Raw genomic sequence first — 26,013 nt, forward strand, 5'->3', positions numbered from 1 at the left:
TGCATTTTAGGAAGATAATCTAATAAATGACCACACCCCCACACTATACACCCCTCTCCACTCCACCCCTCCCTCCTTTGTGATTGAAATTGAGATAGGTCCCTACACCTTTAAAAAGAAAAATAGATGAGCGGTCTGCACGCGAAAGGCGGTGCTCTTGTTAAAAATATATTTTTGACAGTTCTAGTTTAATAAACAAATAGTATGATAATGCATCTGAGAGCAAACAAAAGCCATGTTCCAAAAACAATGTAACTTCTCCTAAACATTAAAACATTATTTTCCTTTATTTTTTTTCAGTTAGGAAAACATGCAATCCTATTCAACTTCTCAGATTACAGCTTTAGGGCTATAACTCATTTGCATATGAACTCCAAACTTTTTTTTTATGCCCCCGGATCGAATGATCTGGGGTATATTGTTTTTGGCAATTCTATCTTTCATTCATTGTGTGTGTTCCAAAACTTTTACCTTGGTCACAACTTTTGCAATATTGAAGATAGAAACTTGATATTTGGCATGCATGTGTATGTTATGGAGCTGCACATTTTGAGTGGTGAAAGGTCAAGGTTATCCTTCAAGGTCAAATATATGGCTTTAAAGCGGTGCAGTAGGGGGCATTGTTTCAAAAACACAGCTCTTGTTACCTGTAATTAATGTGTATTCAACCCTCAGGCAATTTGTAAGTGTCTGTCAGAGGGGACCATTCTACTCTGTGTACATGTATGTATAGACTGGTACCCTATGTGTTTCCAATCCAGGCGGTTTGTGAGTGTCTATCAGAGGGGACCAGTCTACTGCTGCCTAGCCTGGGAGAGAGGCTGGAGCTCCTGCATTCACTGCTGCCACAGTCACCGAATGCTTGGAACTCGCTCTCCAAAGGACAGGTTTGTTGTTCTCATATCAAATTACCTCATTTAGCATGAACCTTTTCTGCCTAGCGCAAGTGCAGAATTATTTCCCAGCCTGGCCACATTATTAGTGTGGTGATTATACCCCCATTACCATTGGTAATGGGGGCTATATAGGAGTCACTTTGTCGGTTTGTCTGTCTGTCTGTCTGTCTGTCTGTCTGTCTGTCTGTCTGTCTGTCTGTCTGTCTGTCTGTCTGTCTGTCTGTCTGTCTGTCTGTCTGTCTGTCCGGAAATTTCACCCGATCTTCACCAAACTTGGTCAGAAGTTGTATCTAGATAATGTCTAGGTCACATTTGAATATGGGTCATGCCGGGTCAAAAACTAGGTCACTGGGTCACTTAGTGCGTTTTTAACCGAAAGTTTGTCTGGACCATAACTATGTCATTTATTGTTAGATTTTAAAATGACTTGGTACATTTGTTCACCATCATTAGACGGTGTGTCGTGCAAAAGAATTACGTCGATATCTCCAAGGTCAAGGTCACACTTTGAGTTTAAAGGTTAAATGCTTGTCTGAGCCATAACTTTGTTGATTATTGTGAGACTTTAAAATCATTTAGCACATTTGTTCACCATTATTGGACGGTGTGTTGTGCGAAAGAATTACGTTGATATCTCCAAGGTCAAGGTCGCACTTTGAGTTCAAAGGTCAAAAATGGCCATAAATAAGCTTGTCCGGGCCATAACTATGTTGTTCATTGTGAGATTTTAAAATCATTTGACACATTTGTTCACCATCATTGGACGGTGTGTCGCGCGAAAGAATTAAGTCGATATCTCTAATGTCAAGGTCACAATTTGAGTTCAAAGGTCAAAAATGGCCATAAATGAGCTTGTCCGGGCCATAACTATGTCGTTCATAGTGAGATTTTAAAATCATTTGGCACAATTGTTCACCATCATTGGACGGTATGTCGCGTGAAAGAATCACGTTGATTTCCCCAAGGTCAAGGTCACACTTTGAGTTCAAAGGTCGAAAATGGCTATAAATGAGCTTGTCCGGGCCATAACTATGTCATTCATTGTGAGATTTTTAAATGACTCTGTACATTAATTTTGTTCACTTCAAAGGTCAAAATGGCCATAAATGATAATGGCATAATAATTCTTAAAAATCGCCATAAATTAGATTCTCTTTTTTTGTGCAGACAGCATGCACAATAGTCTTTGTCAATGCGGCATGTGGGGGTATACGTCACGTCTGTGACAAAGCTCTAGGTGATCATGACAGTATCTTTAGCTGAACCTGTGGGCAACCTGGTCATGTTGAGCTTTTGATATCGCCTCTTGTAAGTTGTTTGTTGTGCGTCATGCACATTAACCTTGTTTAAACTGTAGAGGCACATTTTATGACCAATGTCCATGTGAAGCTTGGGAAGAACATAAGTATCAATGACATCTGGGCAGAGTTTAAAAGTGGGTCACATGAGGTCAAAAACTAGGGCATTAGGTCTAATTAAAGTAAAATCTTGACAGTTGAGAATTCACGTTTTTAGTCTATTCAGTTTTTTCCTTGTATGGCTTTATTGAAACCTGGTTAACAATCTACATGGAAAATGTTTAGTCCATATGGCAGTTTCCCTCATATGGCAACAGTGAAACCTCGAAACACTGTAGAAGTCACATATAAGGTCCAATCTTCTTGAAAGTTTGTTCTAATTATGGCAAAATTCAAAGGTGGTTCTTGTCTGCTGAAAGACATGGCCACCAGGCGGTGGGGTATTTTGTCATATATGTCTATATTGAAACCTTGTCAACACTCTAGAAGTCACATGTTTGGTCCAATAATCATAAAACTTGCTAAAAACATTATATATTTGTCATTTCTTAAAATGTTCTGTCCCTTAAATGGTCACCAGAGGGGCATGCCAGTTTCCTTATGTGGCTTAAGTGAAACTTAGTGGCTTAAGTGAAACTTAGTTGACATTTATAAATCACCTTTTTGGCCAAATCCTATTGTTACTTGCTTAGAAAAGTCTTCAAATAATATCTGGGCCTAGTTTTCTTTATATGGCTAAAGTGAAACCTTGTGAAAAATCAAAAGTCACATTTTTCATCAAATCTTTTTAAAACGTGCACAGAATATTTGTTAAAGTGATATCTTGAACAAATTTGAAAAAGTTTCTTGAATGCTGAAAAAAAGGCTGCCAATTGCAAGCAATTTACCCTGCATGGCAATAGTCAAACCTTATCTTATTTCATATTTACATTTTATTTTCTGCTAATCTTTATCATGACATTTACTTGGAAGCTTTGTTCTGCAATTAATAAATCATATTTATACATTAGGAAGCATTGATTAAAAAATCCAATTAAGCTTAATATACTATTTGAATGACATTTATTGATAATGTGACATTCATTGTCTTAATGCACCCAGTAGAATACTAATTTTGCTCATAAAATATATAAGAGTACCATTGCCAATGAAACCATGTTAATTTTTCTTTCTGAGAATGAGGATAGGATTAAATATTCTAGAAATTCAAGTACTAGATTCTTTTACAGCCATAATTTGCAAATGTTAAGCCATAAGTTTATCAGCCTATTTGCTGAATAGTAGACTAACTCTTTCAGTGCTGGAACCGAATTTTGAAGGCCTTTGCAAACAGTTTGGATCCAGATGAGACGCCACAGAACATGGTGTCTCATCAGGATCCAAACTGTTTGCTATTCTGATAGTATTCTTTGAAAAAATGGAAGAAAATGCTTATTTTAGAAATTTCGCAGACAACATTTTAGCAGACGACAAATTTCCCAGCATGCAAAGGACTAATCTCCAGATGGTCCCCTTTCAGCGTATGCAGTTGAGCATGGTCCTGTCCAGCCTACAGAGTGACGGCCACATCACAGTGCTGCTGGGACTGAAGCAGTCTCGAACCCCCAGCCTGCAGTACGTGCCTGACCTGCACCTCACAGAGCTGTTAATGAAGATCATCCTCAGGAACCTTGCATATGAAACAGTGAGTTATGGTGCAAACATAAGCATGAATCTCCGTTGATGCTTAGAATTACCATAATACTTCTGTGATTCAACACTTTGAAATGTGAAGTCCTGTATAATATATTGTGGGATGATGGAATGATTCAGATCGTGGGTAATGTGCACCTCAATACTTTTCTTAAATTGTATATGTGGCTATAGATTTATTTTAATTGATTCGTTATTTATTATTTCAATTGAGTCATTATGAAAGGTGAAGTAGTATCTGTCATCATTTTTGCGTTACTGAGATTTTAGACTGTTGGCCATCTTAAAAAACAGTTTTCCTTCTTCAAATGCATCTTAATATGGACATGCATTTTATCATTATGTAATAACTTATCAAGAATGTTAACTTTCATCACATGAGCGAATCCCCATGGCTCTCTTTAACTCTTTCAGTGCGGGAACCGAATTTTGACGGCCTTTGCAAACAGTTTAGATCCAGATGAGACGCCACAGAACGTGGCGTCTCATCAGGATCCAAACTGTTTGCTATTCTGATAATATTCTTTGAAAAAATCGAAGAAAATGCTAATTTTAGAAATTCAGCAGACGACATTTTAGCAGAGGACAAATTTCCCAGCATGCAAAGGGTTAATGTCATTCTTTTTTGTCAGTTCTGTACAGCAGTATCTCCTGATGAATGTGTTGGTCCTTATCACCTTCATTAATAGCTCTCAAATAAGAAACTAGTGTAATAAGAATTAAACCCTGGACTCTCTTTACCAGGAGTCCTCCCTGCATAACCTTGAGCATGACCCTGACCCGGGGTCTGTACCGACTGCAGATGTCCAGCCCTCTGACCCCACTGCCCCAGGGGCGGGGCCTGGATCTGGGGATCTGAGCTGCCCCCAGCTGCAACAGCTACTGTCGTCCATACACAAACACTTGTTTGCCTATTGTACACAAGCTGACCATGAGGAATGTGAGAGGAGCAGGGTAAGCGCAAAGGGTCAAGATGCATTTGTTCATTTTTTTTTCTCATTTTTAGGATGAAATAGAGTCTCAATAAGAGGATGTGTGTTTGATTTGGTGTATGATCAAATTTTATTTCACCAGATGTTTTGGGAAAAACATTTTAATGACTTGCAAATCTGCAACAGCTAAATAAATTTACTTTTTCTACAACTTCAAGTGGAAAATTTATTCAATAATACTCCAAAAACAACACCACTTTTTTATTGTTTAGCACAATTATTAAACAAATCAATATGCGAATCTTAAATATCATACATTTGTGTACTCTGTATCATCAAAGTATGTGGTAAACAGCGTTATGAACTACTATGGTGAGAAAAAGTGTCATAATCAGTGCATTGTTGCAGCTGAACTGTGACAACCATGGTTGTTTACTTCAAGTTTTGTTTCCTTCCATGACGAGAAAATTTCATTAAAATTCTGCACTTATTTACCTATTAAAATGTACATTTCTTCATCGCCATGAATCTTTTCCATTTTAAAGCATTTGGTGTAAGCAGGCAATTCTTTGTGGATAGACATTCTTTGATCAACTGACAAAAGAACAACTTATTCATTTAAGAAATTACCCTTTTAAGTCAACATTGATTTCCTTCGAGAAGTTTAAGAACAATTCACTGACACTTTTCTTAGTCTGTCAATTGTTTATTCGAATACATTCGACCTTGAAAGTAATCGAAAATTCAGTCTCAATGGTTTCATTAGAGTAAATTAATATATTCCAACCCTTTTTTAACATTGTTTATAATAATCCATCGTAAACACACACACTCGTATCAAATGCAGACATTAGCGTCCTTAACTCGTATCAAATGCAGACATTAGCGTCCTTAACTGGTATCAAATGCAGACATTAGCATCCTTGACCTGAATGATGCCATCAAATGATTTTGTCTGCTGTGTAGTAAAATAAGGTCTAGCTGTGTAGTGAAATAAGCTCTTTTCTAACATGAGGAATTGTGTAAGCTTCTTAGCATCGTGGTAAGAGCGTCTGGTTACCACGCGGGAGACACTAGTTGAATCCCGCATTTGGTTCAGGATTTTTCTGTTTAGCTAAACAAATTTAAAAGAAATGCTGCATTTGGATTCATAAATTACGGCTTTTATTTATAAACAGTACATTGATTAGAAATTAAACATTCAATTCATGTTAAAATCCAAATTTAAGAACAAATGAACAAGAGATGAAAGGCAAACAAAAGTAGTCCCATAGCAGGTGTTGAATAAAGCAACCAGTTGAACCTTATCTTTATCCAACGGGTCTTAATTTGTTGTATAAAGTCATTATGCTGTAAGGTACAAGTAAAACTGTGCCTGCTGTGTGCACGTATTTCAGTATGAGGAGGTGCTATCCCTGATACAGTGTCACCTATCTCTACTGCTACCACTCAGCTGTGAGGTACAAGTAAAACTGTGCCTGCTGTGTGCATGTATTTCAGTATGAGGAGGTGTTATCCCTGATACAGTGTCACCTATCTCTACTGCTACCACTCAGCTGTGAGCTGCTGTCCCAGGCAGCCACTGTCATGGCCAGGTGTCAGCAACGACAGCTCATCATACAGGAAAGGGTCCTAGGTAAGTAACACCTGACAAATGAACGCAATAGTGAGAGTTCTAGTTTTGATGTCAACCAGTCAAAGCCCCCTAACAAATGTACGCAACAGTGAGAGTTCTAGTTTTGATGTCAAATAGTCAAAGCCCCCTTACAAATGTACCCAACAGTGAGAGTTCTAGTTTTGATGTCAAATAGTCAAAGCCCCCTTACAAATGTACCCAACAGTGAGTGTTCTAGTTTTGTTTCAGAGATCCTGTATGAGTCCCCCATGGGTGCCATGCTGTTCCACCTGCTGCACTCCCTGCTGCTGATACCCCAGGTTAGAGTTGCACCCCTTCTCAACTCTCTGCTCACCCTGCTCTCCAAGCTGGACTTTATGTGCAAGCTGCTCACCAACATAGAACGATATGAAAACAGGGAATTGGAGCAGTGTAAGTCATGTGTCTCGCCTTTGTGTAATGTGTTTGTAATAAAAGGAATGTGTTAAAAAATACATATTTGAAATTGTGATTGTGAAAAAGAAACATTTTACTATATAATCTTATGAAAATTGAAAACAAAACATGGTTTGATTTAAATGTTAGTGGATCTGTGTATAATCATATTCATAAGCTTATTCTGTTTAATTATCCCCACGTTTTTCGGAGAAAAAGTGGGGATATTGTGGTGATGTGCGTCTGTCCGTCCTTTCGTCTGTCCGTCCATCTGTCTGTCCGTCCATCCATTCTGGCCACCTGCTCCTCCTATACTATTAGCACTACAACCTTGAAACTTACATACATGGTAGCTATGAGCATATGTGCGACGGTGACAGAATTTTGATCTAACCCCTGGGTCAAAAGTTATGGGGGTTGGGGCAGGGCCGGGTCAGAGATTTTCACTCATTTTTGTATGTTATTTTACATTAACTTCTTCATTTCTGCACCGATTTACTTCAAATTGATACCGAGCCTCTCTTATGACAATATGGTTAATCTCAACTATGCATGGCCCCATAACCAACCCTGGGCGCCCCGGCCACATAGGCCACGCCCACCCAAAATTGCCTTTTACTATAATTTCTTCATTTCTACACCGATTTACTTCAAATTGATACTGAACCTCTTTATGACAATACAGTCAATCTCAGCCATGCATGGCCCCATTACCAACCCTGGGGCACCCCGCCCACATAGGCCACGCCCACCCAAAATTGCCTTTTACTATAATTTCTTCATTTCTACACCGATTCACTTCAAATTGATACTGAACCTCTCTTATGACAATACAGTTAATCTCAACTATGCATGGCCCCATTACCAACCCTGGGGCGCCCCGCCCACATAGGCCACACCCACCCAAAATTGTCTTTTACTATAATTTCTTCATTTCTACTTGATACTGAACTTCTCTTATGACAATACGGTCAATCTCAACTATGCATGGCCCCATTACCAACCCTAGGGCGCCCCTGGGTCAAACATGCGGCGTGGGGATACGCGTCGGCCTCTGCCGCGGCATTTCTAGTTATGTTTGTCACTTTATCCAGTTTACTGTAATGACATTAATTCAATTTAAAGGGAAGATATTACGGTAAAATAAAACTTCCGTTAAAAAAAATAATATTGTAACATTTACACTTTTATCTGTCTGTTTATATTTGTTAGTATTTTCTACCAAACTGCAAATAACATGCTTTTATTATTTCCTATGATACGCTTTGTGCTATTTTAAGAACTGTAGGCCTTCGGTCCTCTTATAAATAATGTATTTAAGTGTTTGTAAATTAGTCAGTATATCTTTAAATATACATTATTTGTGTAACAATTATAGTGCTGCAATCATTTTGAAAAATTAATTCCATCTCCAAAAAATAATGCAGGTTTCAACTCAAGTGTATCTGCACTCTGGTTGGTTGACTTGGAGCGGGTGTGCTCGCTTCTGATTGGTCATTGCCTTGGTAACATGCTGCTTGGGGCACCTGTCTGTGGGGATGAGCTTGAGATGGAGGCATGGCTGGGACACCGCATATTCAGCAATGGACTAGAAACACTGTTCAATGGTATGATTTTGCTAAATAACTGTGAAATATATTATAACCCTAAGTCAAAACTGGCCAGGGTTATAACTTGCTGGCCAGGTATTAGTTGTAGACAGTGGTTGTGAGCTTAATAAAGACCCAAATGTTGAATATTTGATATTTATAAGGCATTGTGGTCCTCCAAAGAATTTGTGGAAATTATTTTCCTAGTGTCAAAATCAGACACTGCCTTAGGGTCTAATTATTTAATTACATAAAAAAACAAATGTGAACTGAATCCACCTTGTACTTTTTGGTATATAATAAGTTCCCTACCGGTTTCACTTGAGGGGACTTATAGTTTTGTTTCCGTCCGTCCGTCCGTCACACTTTTCTGGATCCTGCGATATCTTTAAAAGTTCTGAATATTTTTACTTGAAACTTGGAACATGGATAGATGGCAATATGGACATTATGCACGTCATTTCATTTTGTTCCTACGTTAAAAATTGTGGTTGCTATGGCAACAAATAGACTAGAAATAGTGCTGAAAATGGTGTTTTTTTCTGGATCCTGCGATAACTTTAAAAGTTCTTAATATTTTTTCATGAAACTTGGAGCATGGATAGATGGCAATGTTGACATTATGCGCGTCATGTTATTTTGTTCCTACGTCAAAAATTGTGGTTGCTATGACAACAAATAGACTAGAAATAGTGCTGAAAATGGTGTTTTTTTCTGGATCCTGCGATAACTTAAAAAACTTGCAACATGGATAGATGGCAATATGGACATTATGTACGTCATTTCATTTTGTTCCTATGTCAATAATTGTGGTTGCTATGGCAACCAATAGACTAGAAATAGTGCTGAAAATGGTGTTTTTTTTTCTGGATCCTGCGATTTCTTTAAAAGTTCTTAATATTTTTTCATGAAACTTGCAACATGGATAGATGGCAATATGGGCATTATGCACGTCATTTCATTTTGTTCCTACGTCAACAATTGTGGTTGCTATGGCAACAAATAGACTAGAAATAGTGCTGAAAATGGTGTTTTTTTCTGGATCCTGCGATAACTTTACAAGTTCTTAATATTTTTTCATGAAACTTGGAACATGGATAGATCATTAGATGGCAATATGGACATTATGCACGTCATTTCATTTTGTTCCTATGTCTAAAATTGTGGTTGCTATGGAAACAAATAAAAAATTCTGAAAATGGTGAAATTTCTGACAATAGTGGAGCTGGTAGGGGACTTTTATTGCTTGGCAATAGTCTTGTTTATATTTGTCTTGTACAAAGTGCTTTAAAAGCTTGCCCACGAGTTAAAAACTAGCCATTCATAAGGGATAATACTTCTTTATAGTATTTATTTGCTACACATTTGGTTGCTTTATTTCTTGTCACTATTGTGACAAACCCTAATATAGTTATTGGTCAATATTTGGGTCAAAGTTTGAGATATAGATCTTTTCTAGTCTTGTTGCCATTAATATCTTACTCTCTACTCAACTATTGATTTAAGGGAATGTTTTTAAAATCTGAGATCTGACTATACGAGTGGAATTTTTACAACTAGGCACGAGGTAGTCTGAGCTATGATACCCAAATGTCAGCATTTGTGTCTGTGTTCATGTAAGACTGTTCTTGATGTATACATGCAACAGCTTCATGGCACTGTTTCTTATACATGTTTTCAACTGAAATTTAATAAGCGCTCGAAGTATTTGTGTGAAGTTGCTGACCAAGTTCCATAACTCAGACCTCACAATTAGCAGAATTATACTCCCTTTTAATGCTCTGAAAAACTATAATTATATTCGGCTTTAAGTTCACACATACTAGATAATACTACAGATACTGTAACAGATGACTCACAGGAAATGTACATTAAACTATCAAAGCCGAAGAATAACTGAGGATGCTGGTTTTGGAAAACTTTTGTTTTTCAAATCACTCAAATGAATGAATTATCGAAAAGATTCTAAAGAATATAAAATTGCATTACAACATATAATTGACATCAATCCATTTTTAGCTCATCTATTTTTTGAAAAAAAAAAGAGCTATTATCATCTTGGCGTCGGCATCCGGTTAAGTTTTGCGTTTAGGTCCACTCTTCTCATAAAGTATCAATGCTACATGTATTGCATTCAAACTTGGTACACTTACTAACTGTCATGAGGGGACTGAGCAGGCAAAGTTAGATAACTCTGGCGTGCATTTTGACAGAATTATGTGCCCTTTTTATACTTAGAAAATTGAAAATTTTGGTTAAGTTTTGTGTTTAGGTCCATTTTATTCCTTAAGTATCAAAGCTATTGCTTTCATACTTGCAACACTTACTAACTATCATAAGGGGACTGTGCAGGCAAAGTTATGAAACTCTGACTGGCATTTTGACATAATTATGTGCCCTTTTTTATACTTAAAAAATCGAAAATTTGGTTAAGTTTTGTGTTTTAGTCCACTTCACCCCTAAAGTATCATTGATATTGCTTTCATACTTGGAACACTCGCAAACTATCATAAGGGGACAGTAAAGGACAAGTTGCATAACTCTGGTTGTCAAATGTATGGAATTATGGCCCTTTTTTGACTTAGTAACTTTGAATATATGGTTAAATTTTGTGTTTAGATCCACTTTACTTCTAAAGTATCAAGGCTTTTGCTTTCAAACTTCAAATACTTTCATCCTATCATGAGGGTGCTGTACCTGTCAAGTTGAATTTTACCTTGACCTTTGAATGACCTTGACTCTCAAGGTCAAATTATTATATTTTGCTAAAATTGCCAAAATTCTTTATTTATGATAAGATTTGATTGATACTTTGACAAAACAACTCTTACCTGACATACCACAATATACTCCACCCCAACCATCCCCCCCTTGCACTATACCCCGCCCCAACCCCCCCCCCCCCCCCCCCCCCAGACCCCCCCTCCCCCCCCCCCAAAAAATGTTTTTTTTTGCTTTTTTAAATTTCATTTTTGGAAGATAATGTATTAAATGACCACACACCCACACTATACACCCTCTCCACACCAGCCCTCCCTCCTTTGTGATTGAAATTGAGATAGGTCCCTTTAAAAACAAAAATAGATGCGCGGTCTGCACCCCCAAGGCGGTGCTCTTGTTAGTACTTTCTCCCTATTCAGGAAGCAGCAATTTAGTAGAAGAGATAGAGCCTCTGCTTGCCAGACTTGTTGAGTCACCCAATGAGTGTAGTCTGGTTTATGAGAAGCTTGAGACTGGTTACCTGGAGATAGACTGGCTGCTGAAGCTGGGATGTGAGCAGACTGAAGAGAGTGTGGAGCGGGTGACCAGTCTAATGAGAGATACAGCAGAGAGTCTGGGTATGTGTGCAGTTTAGTTGTCAAATATGGTTTTGAAAATAATATAAAAAACAGTTACTCTTAAATGTTTTCCAATTTAGAAATTTCTTCACACTGTCAGATAATTTCAGAAAGTTATCAATTAGCTACTTCTTTTCCTTAAACTATACTGATATATACTTGAAACAATCAACAAAGTTACAAAAATGTTTCATCAGGAAAACATTAGTGATGTTACATGTGAATAGTTCTATTTGTCTTCTTGCAGACTTGGACACCTATGACATCAGTGATGAACCCCTTCTTGACCTGGTCACCAGATTCACTCTGGCAGCCATCATGAAACACTCAAACCTGACTTGGTCTGCTATCGCAGGAAACATCAGTCAGTAAGTATTCCATGGCAGGAGCACTGCAGGCAGGGTCGAGATAGAAAACACATTGATAAACACAAAAAACAACATGGATTGTCTGTTGTGTGCATCTATGTCCAAGTTTTATGTAAGGGCATATATCACCATTGTTGTAGTTTTTAACAAGCTGTCATGGCAGTTTTATTTGCCCTGAAAAAAAGGTTTTAAAATTTTTAAATGGAGTCTGTCCCTTGAACCCGGAATATATATCAGGGAATCATACATTTTGTGTTTCTATCCACTCCAGTCATGATGCAGTGTTTACCTCCGCGGTACAGGAAGTTTACAGACTGCGCCTGCACCTCGTGAACAGGAAGATGTTCCTGGGTAGTCATAATAACGACACCAAGCCCAACGCCCAAGTGTCGGCTGACTCTGACACCGGAGAGAACTCACGCCAGCGAGAGTCTGAGGCTGATGTCACTGCAGATAGTGAAGGTAATAACAGAGCAAAAGGGCAAGCAAATGATTAAATGAGTGTTTTAAGCATTGGTATAAAAATGGAGTAGGTTGGTCAGGGGAAGTTAAATTGAAATCTTCTGATGACACAGTGTGGTTAAAAAACAACAACTGAAAAGACAGTCAACAATGTGACTAATAGGGATTTTAAGGAATGACAATTGTCATAAAATCATGTTTTTGTTGTTGGTTGTCTTTTGAAGGATTGTTAGAGTAATTTTTCACAAATCACCATGTAATTGATATAATATAGTTGTTTATATGAGCGCGTGTTATCCAGAGTGTGTTTTCTTAGCACCATTGTTGAGCAAATACTTCTGCAACGTGTTTATTTTAGCAATCTGGTTACTAGAAACTGAATTGGTCATCAGTTTTTGAGCAATCTAATCTGTACCAGGCATGTACACATGCCACACTGACATGTCTATCTTGATTGTTTCTTAAAAAAAAAAATTGATATATTTTTAATTCAACCTTAGTTGAAAAAGTATTTTTATTGTTAAGGATCAAAATGATATATTTTGGTGAAAAATCCTGTATCCTTTATAGCATTGTGAATGCACATTAAACAATTTCATACTAAGCTATTGATATTCCTAAATTCTAGTTTTCTTGTAAATGATGAGATTTAATTTCATTAGTGGTTGTAAAAAAAAGTTTTTATGAATGGACCAGGTCAAAATCAATAGGTAATCACCATGGTAACCATTGACCTTGTCAGGTGAAAGTGAGGAAGAGGTTAAGAGGTCAGTGGACCCTGGGTCATTTGAGGACCTGTGTGCTGCCTACATGGCGCGAGCTCTCTACCTCATACTGGCAGTCAAGACATATTGGTCAGGTAAGACTGTATGACTGAACATCTCCACACTGCCTGGATGCTAGCCGTGATTTGATGATGCTCATCTTGCTGAGTTCTACCATACAAAGTATATATGAGCCTCACTCTTGGACAAAGGGGCTGAAAGTATGTGGGTGTTGTCCCAAAGTATGTGGGTGTTGTCCCAAAGTATGTGGGTGTTTTCCCAAAGTATGTGGGTGTTGTCCCAAAGTAGCATAAAAGATTATTACATGGCTGTTAAATAAGGTTTAGATCAGTACTACTGTACCTAAACATTGCAAGCATTGTTGATAGAGCATTACTTTATTAGTTTTCTCAGGGAAATTTCAACAATATTTAAACTGTGGTTGGTTTGTTTGCATTTGATAAATCGGAGATTTACCATCAACATTCCCACATCACCTGACCTCAATTTAATGTTGACATTGACCTACTTTTGTACTAATTTAGATGGTCCAAATTCTTGATAACTCTAAATGACCTTTTCCATCAAACATTGATTATGCTTCTAACAAAGCTTTGATGTTTGCTTGTCAATTGTCTTTTGGAGGTATCAACACACCCTTATCACCTGACCTCATTTTGACCTTGACATAGACCTACGATTGGACATAATTCATAAGTTCCTAATTCTTGGGTTTATCCAAAATGATGTGTTTAGTCTAGCATCAATTCCGCTTGTTACAAAGCTTTGATACATGTACTTGAATGATGCTGTTTTTGAAGTATGTCAACATACACATATGACAAGACATCATTATGACCTTCACATTTACATACTTTTTGACTTATGACTATTTAAAATAAGCCAATTTATCAATAATAAAGTTTCCACTGGGGTCTTGTTTTAATATCATAAATACGTTACCTGTTATCTCTAGCTTACCCCTTTCCAAGGGAGTTATTTCATCCGGAAAATATTCAAGTGCTGGGAATCATCCACCTCTATAAGAATCCAAATCAGGTTAAACATAGTACAATGCAACCTAACAGGAAATCAAGAACCACAACTCATCTTTCCTTTCCGGATAAAACCATGTGCACGCCTATTTTAGGCTCAGGACTTATGTGTTCTTTTCACTGTGTTTTTGTCGGAGTTTAAAAGGATAAAGTTTATTTATCTTTTATTTGTATCATTCGGTTTATATTTTTATACTTTTTGTTGCAGTAATTGTCATATTTCTGCTTTTGCTGGGTTTCTTTGTTTGTATCGTCGCTCATGTACATGACGTCATGAGCACGTGAACCACGAGGAATTCGTGCCTATTCCCCAATAAGTAATTGAGGTCAATTGGACAGTGTTCTTTGTGTTTACATTTTGTGGTTTAACTTTTTATTTGAATTTATAATCATTAATTTGTCTTTTGTAGGTTCTTTCTGTTTCTTTTATTTCAGAATGAACTTACAGGATAGAGGTTCTTGTGGTCATATCAAGGCAAGGTGGGATTCCCACGATACTTGCCTGGCATGTACCGGTTGCACATTTAATAACAAATGTGTGGTTTGCGATTTGTGGGCTTACGACGTATGGACAAAAGCAGGTCGCCGGAGGACGTCGATCAGCCGCAAACGCAACGAACCTCCATCCGACGTTGATTACCCGGTGACTCCACTGGTCAAGGATGACCAGCGGTTTTGTCAGTCACTGGGTACCGGGCAAGATGGTGTTGTTGTCAGTCGATCGTCATCAGATCTTATGACTCACACCATGCATACCGGCGACATTGATCATGGAACGACTGGATCAATGTCAGACCACATGGCAGCCGCCATTCTACTGTCTTTGTCCGGTGACGTAACCGGTCATAATATGACCGGCCGGTGTCCGGTCCGGTCACCGGTCATGTCACCGGTCCGGTCATGTCACCGGTCCGGTCCGGTCATTGATCATCAGTCCGGTCACCGGTCAACAGTCATCAGTTAGGCCTGCCACTGATAACACCAATCGCCGGTCAAGAAGAACTTGGTCTTCATCATTGGCTTATTCTTCTACATCCGATTTGTCGTCGAATACATCGTCTTCATCAAGGAGTGGACATCGGACACGCTCTTCTTCGTCGAGCAGTTATCATCGTCGCGGCGCTCATAAGCGATCACGTCGTCACTCACAGAGACGGTATTCCAAAAAATCTCGGTCTCATCGCAGCCGATCCACATCTGGACAGCGCAGCCGATCCAGATCTCGACATTGCAGGAAATGAGGACGTCGGCAACGTTCACGTAGACAGCATCGGACTTACCATTCGTATAGTCATTCACCATCGTATTCCGTGATGGAATCGCATGTTTCCATGCCAAATGTGTCGGTTCCAACGTTGACTGCCACACGTATTGCATCTTCAGGAGCTCATCTCACCACTACGGCGTCAGTGTCAACACCACGGGTATCATCTACCGTATCTAGTCCTGTACCCCCTACAGCTACCCTGTCGAATCCTGATACACTATGGATACAGAATTCGGCGGGACATTTTGTACCGGTCAATTCTGATAATTTACCATCTTCCGGTTTACATTATCAGTTTACTGACGTCGGGGATGATCATTCGCTGTTACCAGACAATTACAATCCGGTACAAGATATTCTCACTTCTGTTCCTGCTGATTCTATACAAACCGCTGGTGTTGTAGAGAGTGAGGCTGATTCAGATGCAGAATCTAATGTTGAGACGGATCAATATTTAGCTCCGATTGGTCAGATCTATGAACTGATGTTTCGCACTCTTGGTGAAGATTACTGTCCAAGACCTGCTGAACTGTCTTCAAATGCGACGATTTCTGTGACAGAACAACTTTTTCGTACATTTGATCCCAACAGGGTTATTAAGTCGACGGCTCGTCCTGACCCGCGACTTCCCATTGGTTCTACTGTTCTATCCGTTCTTCAATCATTGGAATCAGCTAATAAGACTATTCCAAAACGAGGAGAAACATGGAAAATTCCTAAGGAACTAGCTGATCCAAAACACCAGGAAGGTAGTAAAAGTTACAAACCTCCTGTACCACATGCAACATCTGGGTTGGATTTTTCAAAACTTCCGGTTCCAGATCCGGACATTAGCAAGCTATCTCTTGTAATGCCAAGTGGTTCCAATTCAGTTTCTGTTCCGTTTTCAATGTTGGAAACTTGGGAAATGAGGGAACGTAGATCGTTAGGTTTGACTAACCAAATTGACTTTATGCTAGCGACAATTTTACAAATGGTGTGTGATTGGTCGGAATCTGTTCCGGAGGAACTCCGTGATTAGTTAATTCATCTCTTACGGACCACACTGGCCTTATCTCTACTTCTTTACCTAAAGATTTTCTGTTGGAACCTGGTATGAACTCGCTCAGAACAGCTCCTCTCACATCAGGGTTCCTTTTTGGTGGAAGGATACAAGAAGCAATCACAGCTGACAAGGATGACCAACTTCATGCTTCTTTAGCTAGAAACAACTCTGGACAACGCCAAGGGGTCTTTAAGCATCCTGCTTCTAGGCCACCATCAGTTCCAGCATTCAAGACGGCTAAGAGAAATAACCTTTTCTCTAAAAAGCCTTCTTTTAATCCACGGTCAGGTCCTAATAGGCAGTTTTCCTATAACAGACCTTCTTTGTCACACAAGTCTTCTAATAAAGATTCTGGGAAAAAAGGGCAAACCCAAGCCGGGACAGAGGAATTTCAAACCTTCTACCGGCAGGGGCGCACCTCCTGCTTATCAGCCCTAGGTCCCTTCCCTTTCTACCGCCACAACCTCCGATGCCGGAAATACCAGTTGGGCCAGACTTTTCCACTTCTCAAATCGATGGCTTCAAATTACTTCAGACGCATGGGTTCATTCTCTTGTGACAAAAGGCCTGACTTTTCAATTCGAAAAAAGGCCTCCACTTTCTCGCGTCCCTATAGAGCTGGTATCTCGGCATCCACATATTCCAGAGTCCATTCTCGGGCTCTTGGAAAAACAGGCGGTAGAAAGGGTTCAAGATCCTTATTCTCCAGGATTTTACAGTCGTCTTTTTCTTGTTCAAAAGAAAAATGGTTCCTGGAGACCAGTAATAGATTTAAAAGTGTTCAACATGTATCTCCTCAAACCAACTTTCAAAATGGAGACTCCTTCTTTCATATGGCAATCCATCAAACCCCTGCAATGGGATCTTTGGATCTGGAAGATGCTTACTTCCATGTTCCTATACATCCCAACTACCGGAAGTACTTGCGATTCGCCTTTCAAGGCCAAGTCTACCAGTTCCGGTCTATGCCTTTCGGGTTGGCGACAGCCCCACGAGTTTTTACCAAACTAATGTCGGCAGTCGGATCACACCTCAGAGTTCACGGGATTATTCTTCTTCAGTATTTCGACGACTGGCTCTTACACCAGCTCGATCGTCAATTGCTACTGTTCAACCTAGAATTCTCTTGGAAGGAACTCCTCTCGTTAGGGCTCCTTCTCAATGCAGACAAATCAGACCTCATTCCTTCACAGGACTTTACGTTTGTGGGAATGAATTTCTTGACCCACATAAATCGGGTCAGAGTGTCTATTCAACGTATATCAGACCTTCTGATGAAGGTCAACTGGGTTTTGTCCCAATCTCATATAACAGCTCAAGAATTCTTCTCTCTCAACGGTATCCTGAGCTCAGTAGCAGACTTTGTGCAGTTGGGACGTCTCTTCCTACGTCCTCTTCAGCACTATCTCTCAGCTTGTTGGAAATGGTCTCCAGGCAATCTATTAACACAGATTCCAATCCTTCCCTTCTTAAGGTCTCATCTTCATTGGTGGCTAGACGAGGAGACTCTGTTGGCAGGAGTACCCCTTCTTCCTCCGCAACCGTCATTATATCTAATAACAGATGCGAGCAAGGAAGGGTGGGGTGCTCACCTGGAACCTCTCAGTCTGATAATTTCAGGGTTGTGGTCTCATCAGGAATCTCACCTACATATCAACAATCTAGAAATGCGAGCAGTATTTCTAGCTGTATCTCATTTCCAATCACATCTTCGAGACTCTTGTGTGATGGTGTCAACAGACAACACATCTGTGGTGGCTTACATCCAGGCACAGGGGGGAACACATTCTCAATCCCTGTATCTGGAAACCAGAAAATTACTTGTTCTTTGCAAAACACTCAACATTCATCTGCTGGCAAAATATATACCAGGTCGCCTCAACGCCCTGGCGGATGGTTTGTCTCGCAAACACCAGTTACTTCCATCGGAGTGGACACTTCATCAAGAAGTGACCAGCCAGATCTTTTTCAAGTTCGGTTATCCCCTGGTCGATCTATTTGCGACCAGACACAATCACAGACTTCCTATGTATGTGAGTCCAGTTTACGATCCAGCAGCGTGGGCAATCGACGCGCTTTCGTTCGCGTGGGACCAACTGGACGCTTACGCCTATCCCCCACCCATTTTAATTCCCCAAATATTAGGGAAAATCAGGGTGAGCTCTTGCAGGATACTCCTGATTGCCCCTTGGTGGCCCAGAAGATCTTGGTTCAACGATCTTCTCAGTCTCCTGTACGATTATCCCAGGATTCTTCCTCACAGGTCAGATCTTCTGTCTCAAAGCGGCAGACTACATGCGGACCCAAAAATGTTCCACTTACACGTCTGGCCGTTATCAGGCAATCTTTGCAGAAGAAATGTTTTTCTGTCAGGGCTTCAACCCATGTTGCTTCGGCAAGGAGAAAATCCACCAGAGCAGTCTATGATGCTCGTTGGAAACTCTTCTCCAATTGGTGTTTTCGAGGGAAAATTAATCCCCTCAATCCCTCTGCTAGAAGAATAGCGGATTTTCTCATTTATCTTTTTGATGATAAGAAACTTTCTCTTAGTTCCATCAAAGGATACAGATCTATGATTTCGCATACATTGGCTTTCACTAAGTCTTCACAAGTCTGTGCTGATCCAGCTATTTCAGAACTTGTTCGAGCTATGGAACTTAGTCGTCCTGTATCTCATACACTTGCTCCTAAATGGGATTTAGCTTGTGTGCTAGGTTTGCTTATTAAGGCTCCCTATGAACCTCTTGATCAGGCTTCATTACAATTCCTAACATGGAAGACCGTTTTCCTTCTTACTATGGCTTCAGCCAAACGGAGAAGTGAAATTCATGCTCTTTCTATTGAGGATAGTCATCTTCGTTTTGACTCTTCTGATGGTTCCGTTACATTGTTATGTCAGTCAGGATTCCTTGCTAAAAATCAACTCCCCTCTATGGCTTCCAAACCCTTCAAAGTTCCAAGTCTATGTAGAACTTGTGGACATGAAGATGATGATAGACTCCTTTGCCCGGTCAGGGCTTTGAAGTTCTACCTTAAAAAGGTAAAGTCTATTCGAGGTTCTCGCAAGAGACTTTTCATTCCATTAAAAGGGGGGGGCGATGTGTCTGCGGCTTCTATTTCTCGTTGGATAGCCTCGACTATAAGGAAAGCTTATTCTTCTCTTTCATCGAGGGATTTATCCCTGTTTAAGATAAGACCGCATGAATTAAGAGCTCTTTCGGCTTCGTGGGCTTATATTAATCAGACCCCACTATCTGAAGTGCTTCAAGCTGCTTTCTGGAGGAATCCGACCACCTTCTCCTCTTTTTATCTTTGTTCTCTTGAGTGCCAACAAGACAATTTGTATAAGTTGGGTCCTCTTGTAGTGGCTCAAACTGTAGTTTCTTCTATGGCGTAAGTACAATGGTGCCATCCGAGAATTAAGTACTATACTGTACTAACAAAGATTATAAGAGGACGTGATTCTACTATCTCTGGCTGTAAACCCTCTATATGGGTTCTGCTGTGATGGGAAAAAATATGCGAACCTTCCCGCCGCAGCTGCAAAATCAGCTAGAGATAACAGGTAACGTATTTATGATATTAAAACAAATTTTCTTAAGTAAAATTCATTTTAATTATTTAATACTTACCTGTTATCGGTAAGTCCCACCTCCCACCCCGCTCATCGCCTTTTTATGTTTGCGTAAAGGAAAGATGAGTTGTGGTTCTTGATTTCCTGTTAGGTTGCATTGTACTATGTTTAACCTGATTTGGATTCTTATAGAGGTGGACGATTCCCAGCGCTTGAATATTTTCCGGATGAAATAACTCCCTTGGAAAGGGGTAAGCTAGAGATAACAGGTAAGTATTTAATAATTAAAATGAATTTTACTTAAGAAAATTTGTGTTTATTCAATAAAGTGTCTTGTTTGTTTAGTTTCATCATCTACCCATGATACCCAAGATGCAAAGACAATGAAAGCAAGCAAATCAGGTAAAATACATTTTTGATGCATTCATTCAAAACCTTTAACTTTGCCTTTTATTTATTTTTATATTATGTTTATGCCTATATATGAAGAATAATAAAATAATGTTTTATTTATCCTTGTTTATTAACCATTAAATTTTATAATAGTGCTAGGTCAGTGTCTAATAAAGATGTATTTGTTTGCTCTGCACAGAAAACAGTACCACTCACCAAGACTTGTGGATAAGTTTTTTAAATATCACTTATAAACCTAATCAGTTTTGAAAACAGATCTATTCTCTATAATCAATGTTCAGATAAGGAGAGTCGCTCAGACACTCTGCAGGTGGGACTGACCCCTAGGTCAGGAGGTCACAAGGGCAGCTATCCAGATCTGCAGACCTTTGACCTTGACACTGTGACCCCACGAGAGGGAAGCGCTACTCCTAAACCTTCCAACGCTGGTTAGTACCTGGTATCAATTGAGAGTATAGTGATTGTCTCACTTCGGATTTAAATGAGCGATGTTTTGGGAATAATAGACTTAATGCATGTTCTTTAAGTGTTGTCCCAGATTAGCCTGTGCAGTCTGCACAGTTTAATTAGGCACGACACTTTCCACTTGTATGGTATGTTTCTTTTATGGGAAGTCTATTCTTATTGGAAATCCAGACTGCACAGGCTAATTCCTTTTGTTCAAATGTTGTATGTTTTGAAAATTTTGCATTGTTAAAAAATCAAGACATATATAGTGTTTACAAAATTAAAATCTTATATATTGGTCTGAGGTGAATGGTTTACTAAATACAGTTTATATAAGTGTCATATGATACTGATGGTTATGTATGAAGGTTCAATTTCTTGTTCTAGGCACAGTTACATCACTGTCTCTGCAAATGGTGAAACAGAAGCTGCGCCGCTTGCGATGGCACCATCACCAGTCAAGGGAGATGAGTAAATCTAAGAGCAGGCAAGCCGAGACTAGTTTAGCCATAGAGTTGTGTTCCTTTATCAAGGGAGATAACGAACAGTCTGTGAAGAAGCAGCCAAGAGTTGCGGGTCCTAATGTGTCTTTCCAGGCAATGTATGAAGCAATGAAACGACAACAGGCTCGTGCGGAGGTATGGAATTTGATTCACTGGTTGTAAGTTGATAATTATGGCAATGCCATTATAATGTCGGCGTATTTTGTTACCTTACTGTCGGTAGGTCTGTGTGTTCGTGTGGGACATTTGTCGGGCTCATAAATTTGTAGTTCAATCATTGATTACAAATCAAAATGCAAAAATGACTATCATACCAAGATGTCGTGAGTTGTGAAAAACAATGTTGCTCGCTTCAAGATCAGTGTTGACATGTTTCACATATTTCTTATATATTTATAGTGAAACTGCATGTTTTTGTTTGGCCTAATACTTTGATGTACTTCATGTAATTTCAAAATGAAGCAGACCAAATAATCATGATGTTAGGACGACACGTGGCATGATACAACCAGTTTTTGCATATTCGTTAATTGTATCTAATGAAGTAGTGTTTATGTCCAGTTCATAATTGTCCCCTACCAGTAAAACTGGAGGGGACCTATGGTTTGCGCTCTGTCTGTCAGTCTGTCTGTCAGTCTGTCCGTCACACTTTTCTGGATCCTGCGATAACTTAAAAAGTTCTTCATATTTTTTCATTGAACTTGAAACATTGATAGATGGCATTATGGAGATTATGCACGTCATTTCATTTTGTTCCTACATCAAGAATTCTGGTTGCTATGGCAACAAAAAGATTTAAAAAAATACTGACAATGGTGGAGGTTCTCCGGTATGGGACAATATAGCTTGGCAATCTCTTATTTTATCATGCATTATGGATTTATGAATGAATTGGCACAATGATCATTATATCAAGACAACTTGTCTCATGCACCAACCATGTCCTTGGCTTCAGGGGAAAGGTCACTGTAGACACTAAGAGTTTGTGCCTATTCCCTCTATTGCCGATAACTTTATTGTGCATTATGGGATTTCTAAATATAGGCTAAAAGTGAGTAGATATGCTTGTGACTGTTAGTTCTATTTCTTTATAGTGCATTGGCAAACATTTTCATCAGTTCAATACGACATGTTGCATGCACCAACTATGGTGCGTACTCAAAGGTCAATGTCACATATGGGAAATAGGCTTTAAGTGTAGCAACAGTTATAAAGGCCGGTTAGATACATTGTGTATTAACGGTTCACATAGTACATGTATGTGAACTCAACTCTCATTTCTGTGCCCAGTATAATATTGCTGGGCATTTGTGTTCTTCGCACACATTTGTAGTATACAATGAAATACTATCCTCTTAAGGTATAAGCAAGCAAAATTGTATCAGTGCTTGATGTCCTGCATATATTTTTGTTGCATGAAACATTATTTGTTTACAGTTGTTACAAATAAGTTTACAGTTACAGTTTATGGAATGAGCAAACATTGACATGCAAAAACATAATCTATCAAATATAAAATATATGGGGTTTTCTAAGAAGAAGACTCCAGAGTGTCACTTATTAGTCCGAAAAGTTTGATCAAATCTTGCTAAAACAAAATTGTTAAAACTCAAGGTCTATCTAATATGCAAAAAAGATATAAATAGACACATTTAATGTTCAGATGGCAGACATCCGGCCCATGTTTTTCACTCTAAATGATACTCCAACAGTCCTATCCTTCTGTTTCAGTGTCGTCTGTACGCCCTGAACCAGATCCGGGAGCTTCTCTCTGCCCACAAAGAGACCAAGGAGGAGCCAGCTGGAGGCACAGCTGTCACTCAAACCCTCTCTACCCTGTTATGCTCCGCCCACCTGTGTCTCATGGCCGGATGCTTTAATCTGGGCCTTTTACAGGCACCTGATGGCTCACAGATACCCAGGCTGGCTTACTACTGTGTAGGTGTTATTGTTGCATGGAATGCATGAATTTATGAGCCACTTAATTTGAACATGAATCTAAATGCATATACAGCAAGAGTAGCTCCAGATCAGCCTGTGCGGTCATGCAGTCTGGAAATAATTAATCCAGAAAATGTTATGAGAATAAGAGCAGAGTTCACCTTGCATCTGATTTAGGAGCTTTACCCAAGTTGAGTGAAATTGAAAGACATTTTCTTTTAATGCCTTCACTTTCAGAGGAGGGGATGCTCATTGATCTGCCTCCAGTGGAGGTTTAAGATAAAAGATGGGTCTTTTTATAGCGGGGGGGGGGGGGGGCTTTTGTGTCATACTAGCTTATGTCTAGTTGGATCAAACACTGTGACTAAACAAGATTAGTGAATCAAACACAATAAATCATTTAATTTCTAAGTGATCATGATTCATCTTCCAAATCATATCATGAAGAAAACTACACAATTCTGTATAAAGACACAATGCAAGAAAACTACACAATTCTGTATAAAGACACAATGCAAGAAAACTACACAATTTTGTATAAAGACACAATGCAAGAAAACTACACAATTCTGTATGAAGACACAATGCAAGAAAAGTATATGAGCCTTTTTCTGGGAAATCTGGGCTTAATTCATGTGTGTAAAGTGCTGGCCCAGATAAGCATGTGTGTAAAGTGCTGGCCCAGATAAGCCTGTGTGTAAAGTGCTGGCCCAGATAAGCCTGTGTGTAAAGTGCTGGCCCAGATAAGCCTATGTGTAAAGTGCTGGCCCAGATAAGCCTGTGTGTAAAGTGCTGGCCCAGATAAGCCTGTGTGTAAAGTGCTGGCCCAGATAAGCCTGTGTGTAAAGTGCTGGCCCAGATAAGCCTGTGTGTAAAGTTCTGGCCCAGATAAGCCTGTGTGTAAAGTGCTGGCCCAGATAAGCCTGTGGGTAAAGTGCTGGCCCAGATAAGCCTGTGTGTAAAGTGCTGGCCCAGATAAGCCTGTGTGTAAAGTGCTGGCCCAGATAAGCCTGTGTGTAAAGTGCTGGCCCAGATAATCCTATGTGTAAAGTGCTGGCCCAGATAAGCCTGTGTGTAAAGTGCTGGCCCAGATAAGCCTGTGTGTAAAGTGCTGGCCCAGATAAGCCTGTGTGTAAAGTGCTGGCCCAGATAAGCCTGTGTGTAAAGTTCTGGCCCAGATAAGCCTGTGTGTAAAGTGCTGGCCCAGATAAGCCTGTGTGTAAAGTGCTGGCCCAGATAAGCCTGTGTGTAAAGTGCTGGCCCAGATAAGCCTGTGTGTAAAGTGCTGGCCCAGATAAGCCTGTGTGTAAAGTGCTGGCCCAGATAAGCCTGTGTGTAAAGTGCTGGCCCAGATAAGCCTGTGTGTAAAGTGTTGGCCCAGATAAGCCTGTGTGTAAAGTGCTGGCCCAGATAAGCCTGTGTGTAAAGTGCTGGCCCAGATAAGCCTGTGTGTGAAGTGCTGGCTCAGATAAGCCTGTGTGTAAAGTGCTGGCCCAGATAAGCCTGTGTGTAAAGTGCTGGCCCAGATAAGCTTGTGTGTAAAGTGCTGGCCCAGATAAGCCTGTGTGTAAAGTGCTCCCCCAGATAAGCCTGTGTGTAAAGTGCTGGCCCAGATAAGCCTGTGTTTAAAGTGCTGGCCCACATAAGCCTGTGTGTAAAGTGCTGGCCCACATAAGCCTGTGTGGAAAGTGCTGGCCCAGATAAGCCTGTGTGTAAAGTGCTGGCCCAGATAAGCCTGTGTGTAAAGTGCTGGCCCAGATAAGCCTGTGTGTAAAGTGCTGGCCCAGATAAGCCTGTGTGTAAAGTGCTGGCCCAGATAAGCCTGTGTGTAAAGTGCTGGCCCAGATAAGCCTGTGTGTAAAGTGCTGGCCCAGATAAGCTTGTGTGTAAAGTGCTGGCCCAGATAAGCCTGTGTGTAAAGTGCTGGCCCAGATAAGCCTGTGCTGTCTCACTGTCTGCACAGGTTAATCAGGAACAACACGTTTCGCCTTAACTTGAGTGTAATTCAGTAGAGTCTTCTGTCAATAAAAAGTACGGAAAGAGTCGTCCCTGATTAGCTTGTGCGGCCTTCACAGGCTGATGTGGGACAACACTTTACGCACATGCATAAAGCACAGTTTATCCACAGAAAGACTCATTTTTACCTGACTCTTGTTCCTTGTGCGCTACACAGGATGGTGTTGGGACGGCCTCGTCAGAGACACAGCGTGAGATCCAGGTGGCAGCACACGACATTTACGAGGCCCTCGTCATTGGTCTACTGGACATTTACAGATCAGATACGCTCAATCAAGGTGTGTTAAAGTGTTGACCACAAATGAGTTGGGCCAGTAACAAGCGCTTGGGTGCTTGAATAAAAAAATCAGCATTGAGAGCGA

At 39.9% G+C, this 26,013-nt stretch overlaps 2 protein-coding genes across 2 annotated transcripts in view; one reads left to right on the plus strand and one right to left on the minus strand.

The window, feature by feature from the left end:
• Window positions 1-26,013, minus strand: part of LOC127879302 (molybdopterin synthase catalytic subunit-like) — a 237,775-nt gene that overhangs the window by 197,177 nt on the left and 14,585 nt on the right. The window lies entirely within an intron of this gene.
• LOC127879285 (probable E3 ubiquitin-protein ligase HERC1) overlaps window positions 1-26,013 on the plus strand; it is a 155,754-nt gene that overhangs the window by 34,271 nt on the left and 95,470 nt on the right. The window contains exons 15-29 of the mRNA XM_052426048.1: window positions 762-887; window positions 3,714-3,878; window positions 4,631-4,840; window positions 6,319-6,454; window positions 6,683-6,865; window positions 8,296-8,475; window positions 11,598-11,795; window positions 12,043-12,163; window positions 12,435-12,625; window positions 13,368-13,484; window positions 20,676-20,732; window positions 21,026-21,172; window positions 21,579-21,829; window positions 23,426-23,632; window positions 25,809-25,929. Of these exons, the coding sequence (XP_052282008.1) occupies window positions 762-887; window positions 3,714-3,878; window positions 4,631-4,840; window positions 6,319-6,454; window positions 6,683-6,865; window positions 8,296-8,475; window positions 11,598-11,795; window positions 12,043-12,163; window positions 12,435-12,625; window positions 13,368-13,484; window positions 20,676-20,732; window positions 21,026-21,172; window positions 21,579-21,829; window positions 23,426-23,632; window positions 25,809-25,929 (2,410 nt within the window). The remainder of the gene's footprint in view (window positions 1-761; window positions 888-3,713; window positions 3,879-4,630; window positions 4,841-6,318; window positions 6,455-6,682; window positions 6,866-8,295; window positions 8,476-11,597; window positions 11,796-12,042; window positions 12,164-12,434; window positions 12,626-13,367; window positions 13,485-20,675; window positions 20,733-21,025; window positions 21,173-21,578; window positions 21,830-23,425; window positions 23,633-25,808; window positions 25,930-26,013) is intronic.

The sequence above is a fragment of the Dreissena polymorpha genome, chromosome 4, assembly GCF_020536995.1.
Source record: "Dreissena polymorpha isolate Duluth1 chromosome 4, UMN_Dpol_1.0, whole genome shotgun sequence".
Lineage (NCBI taxonomy): Eukaryota > Metazoa > Mollusca > Bivalvia > Myida > Dreissenidae > Dreissena > Dreissena polymorpha.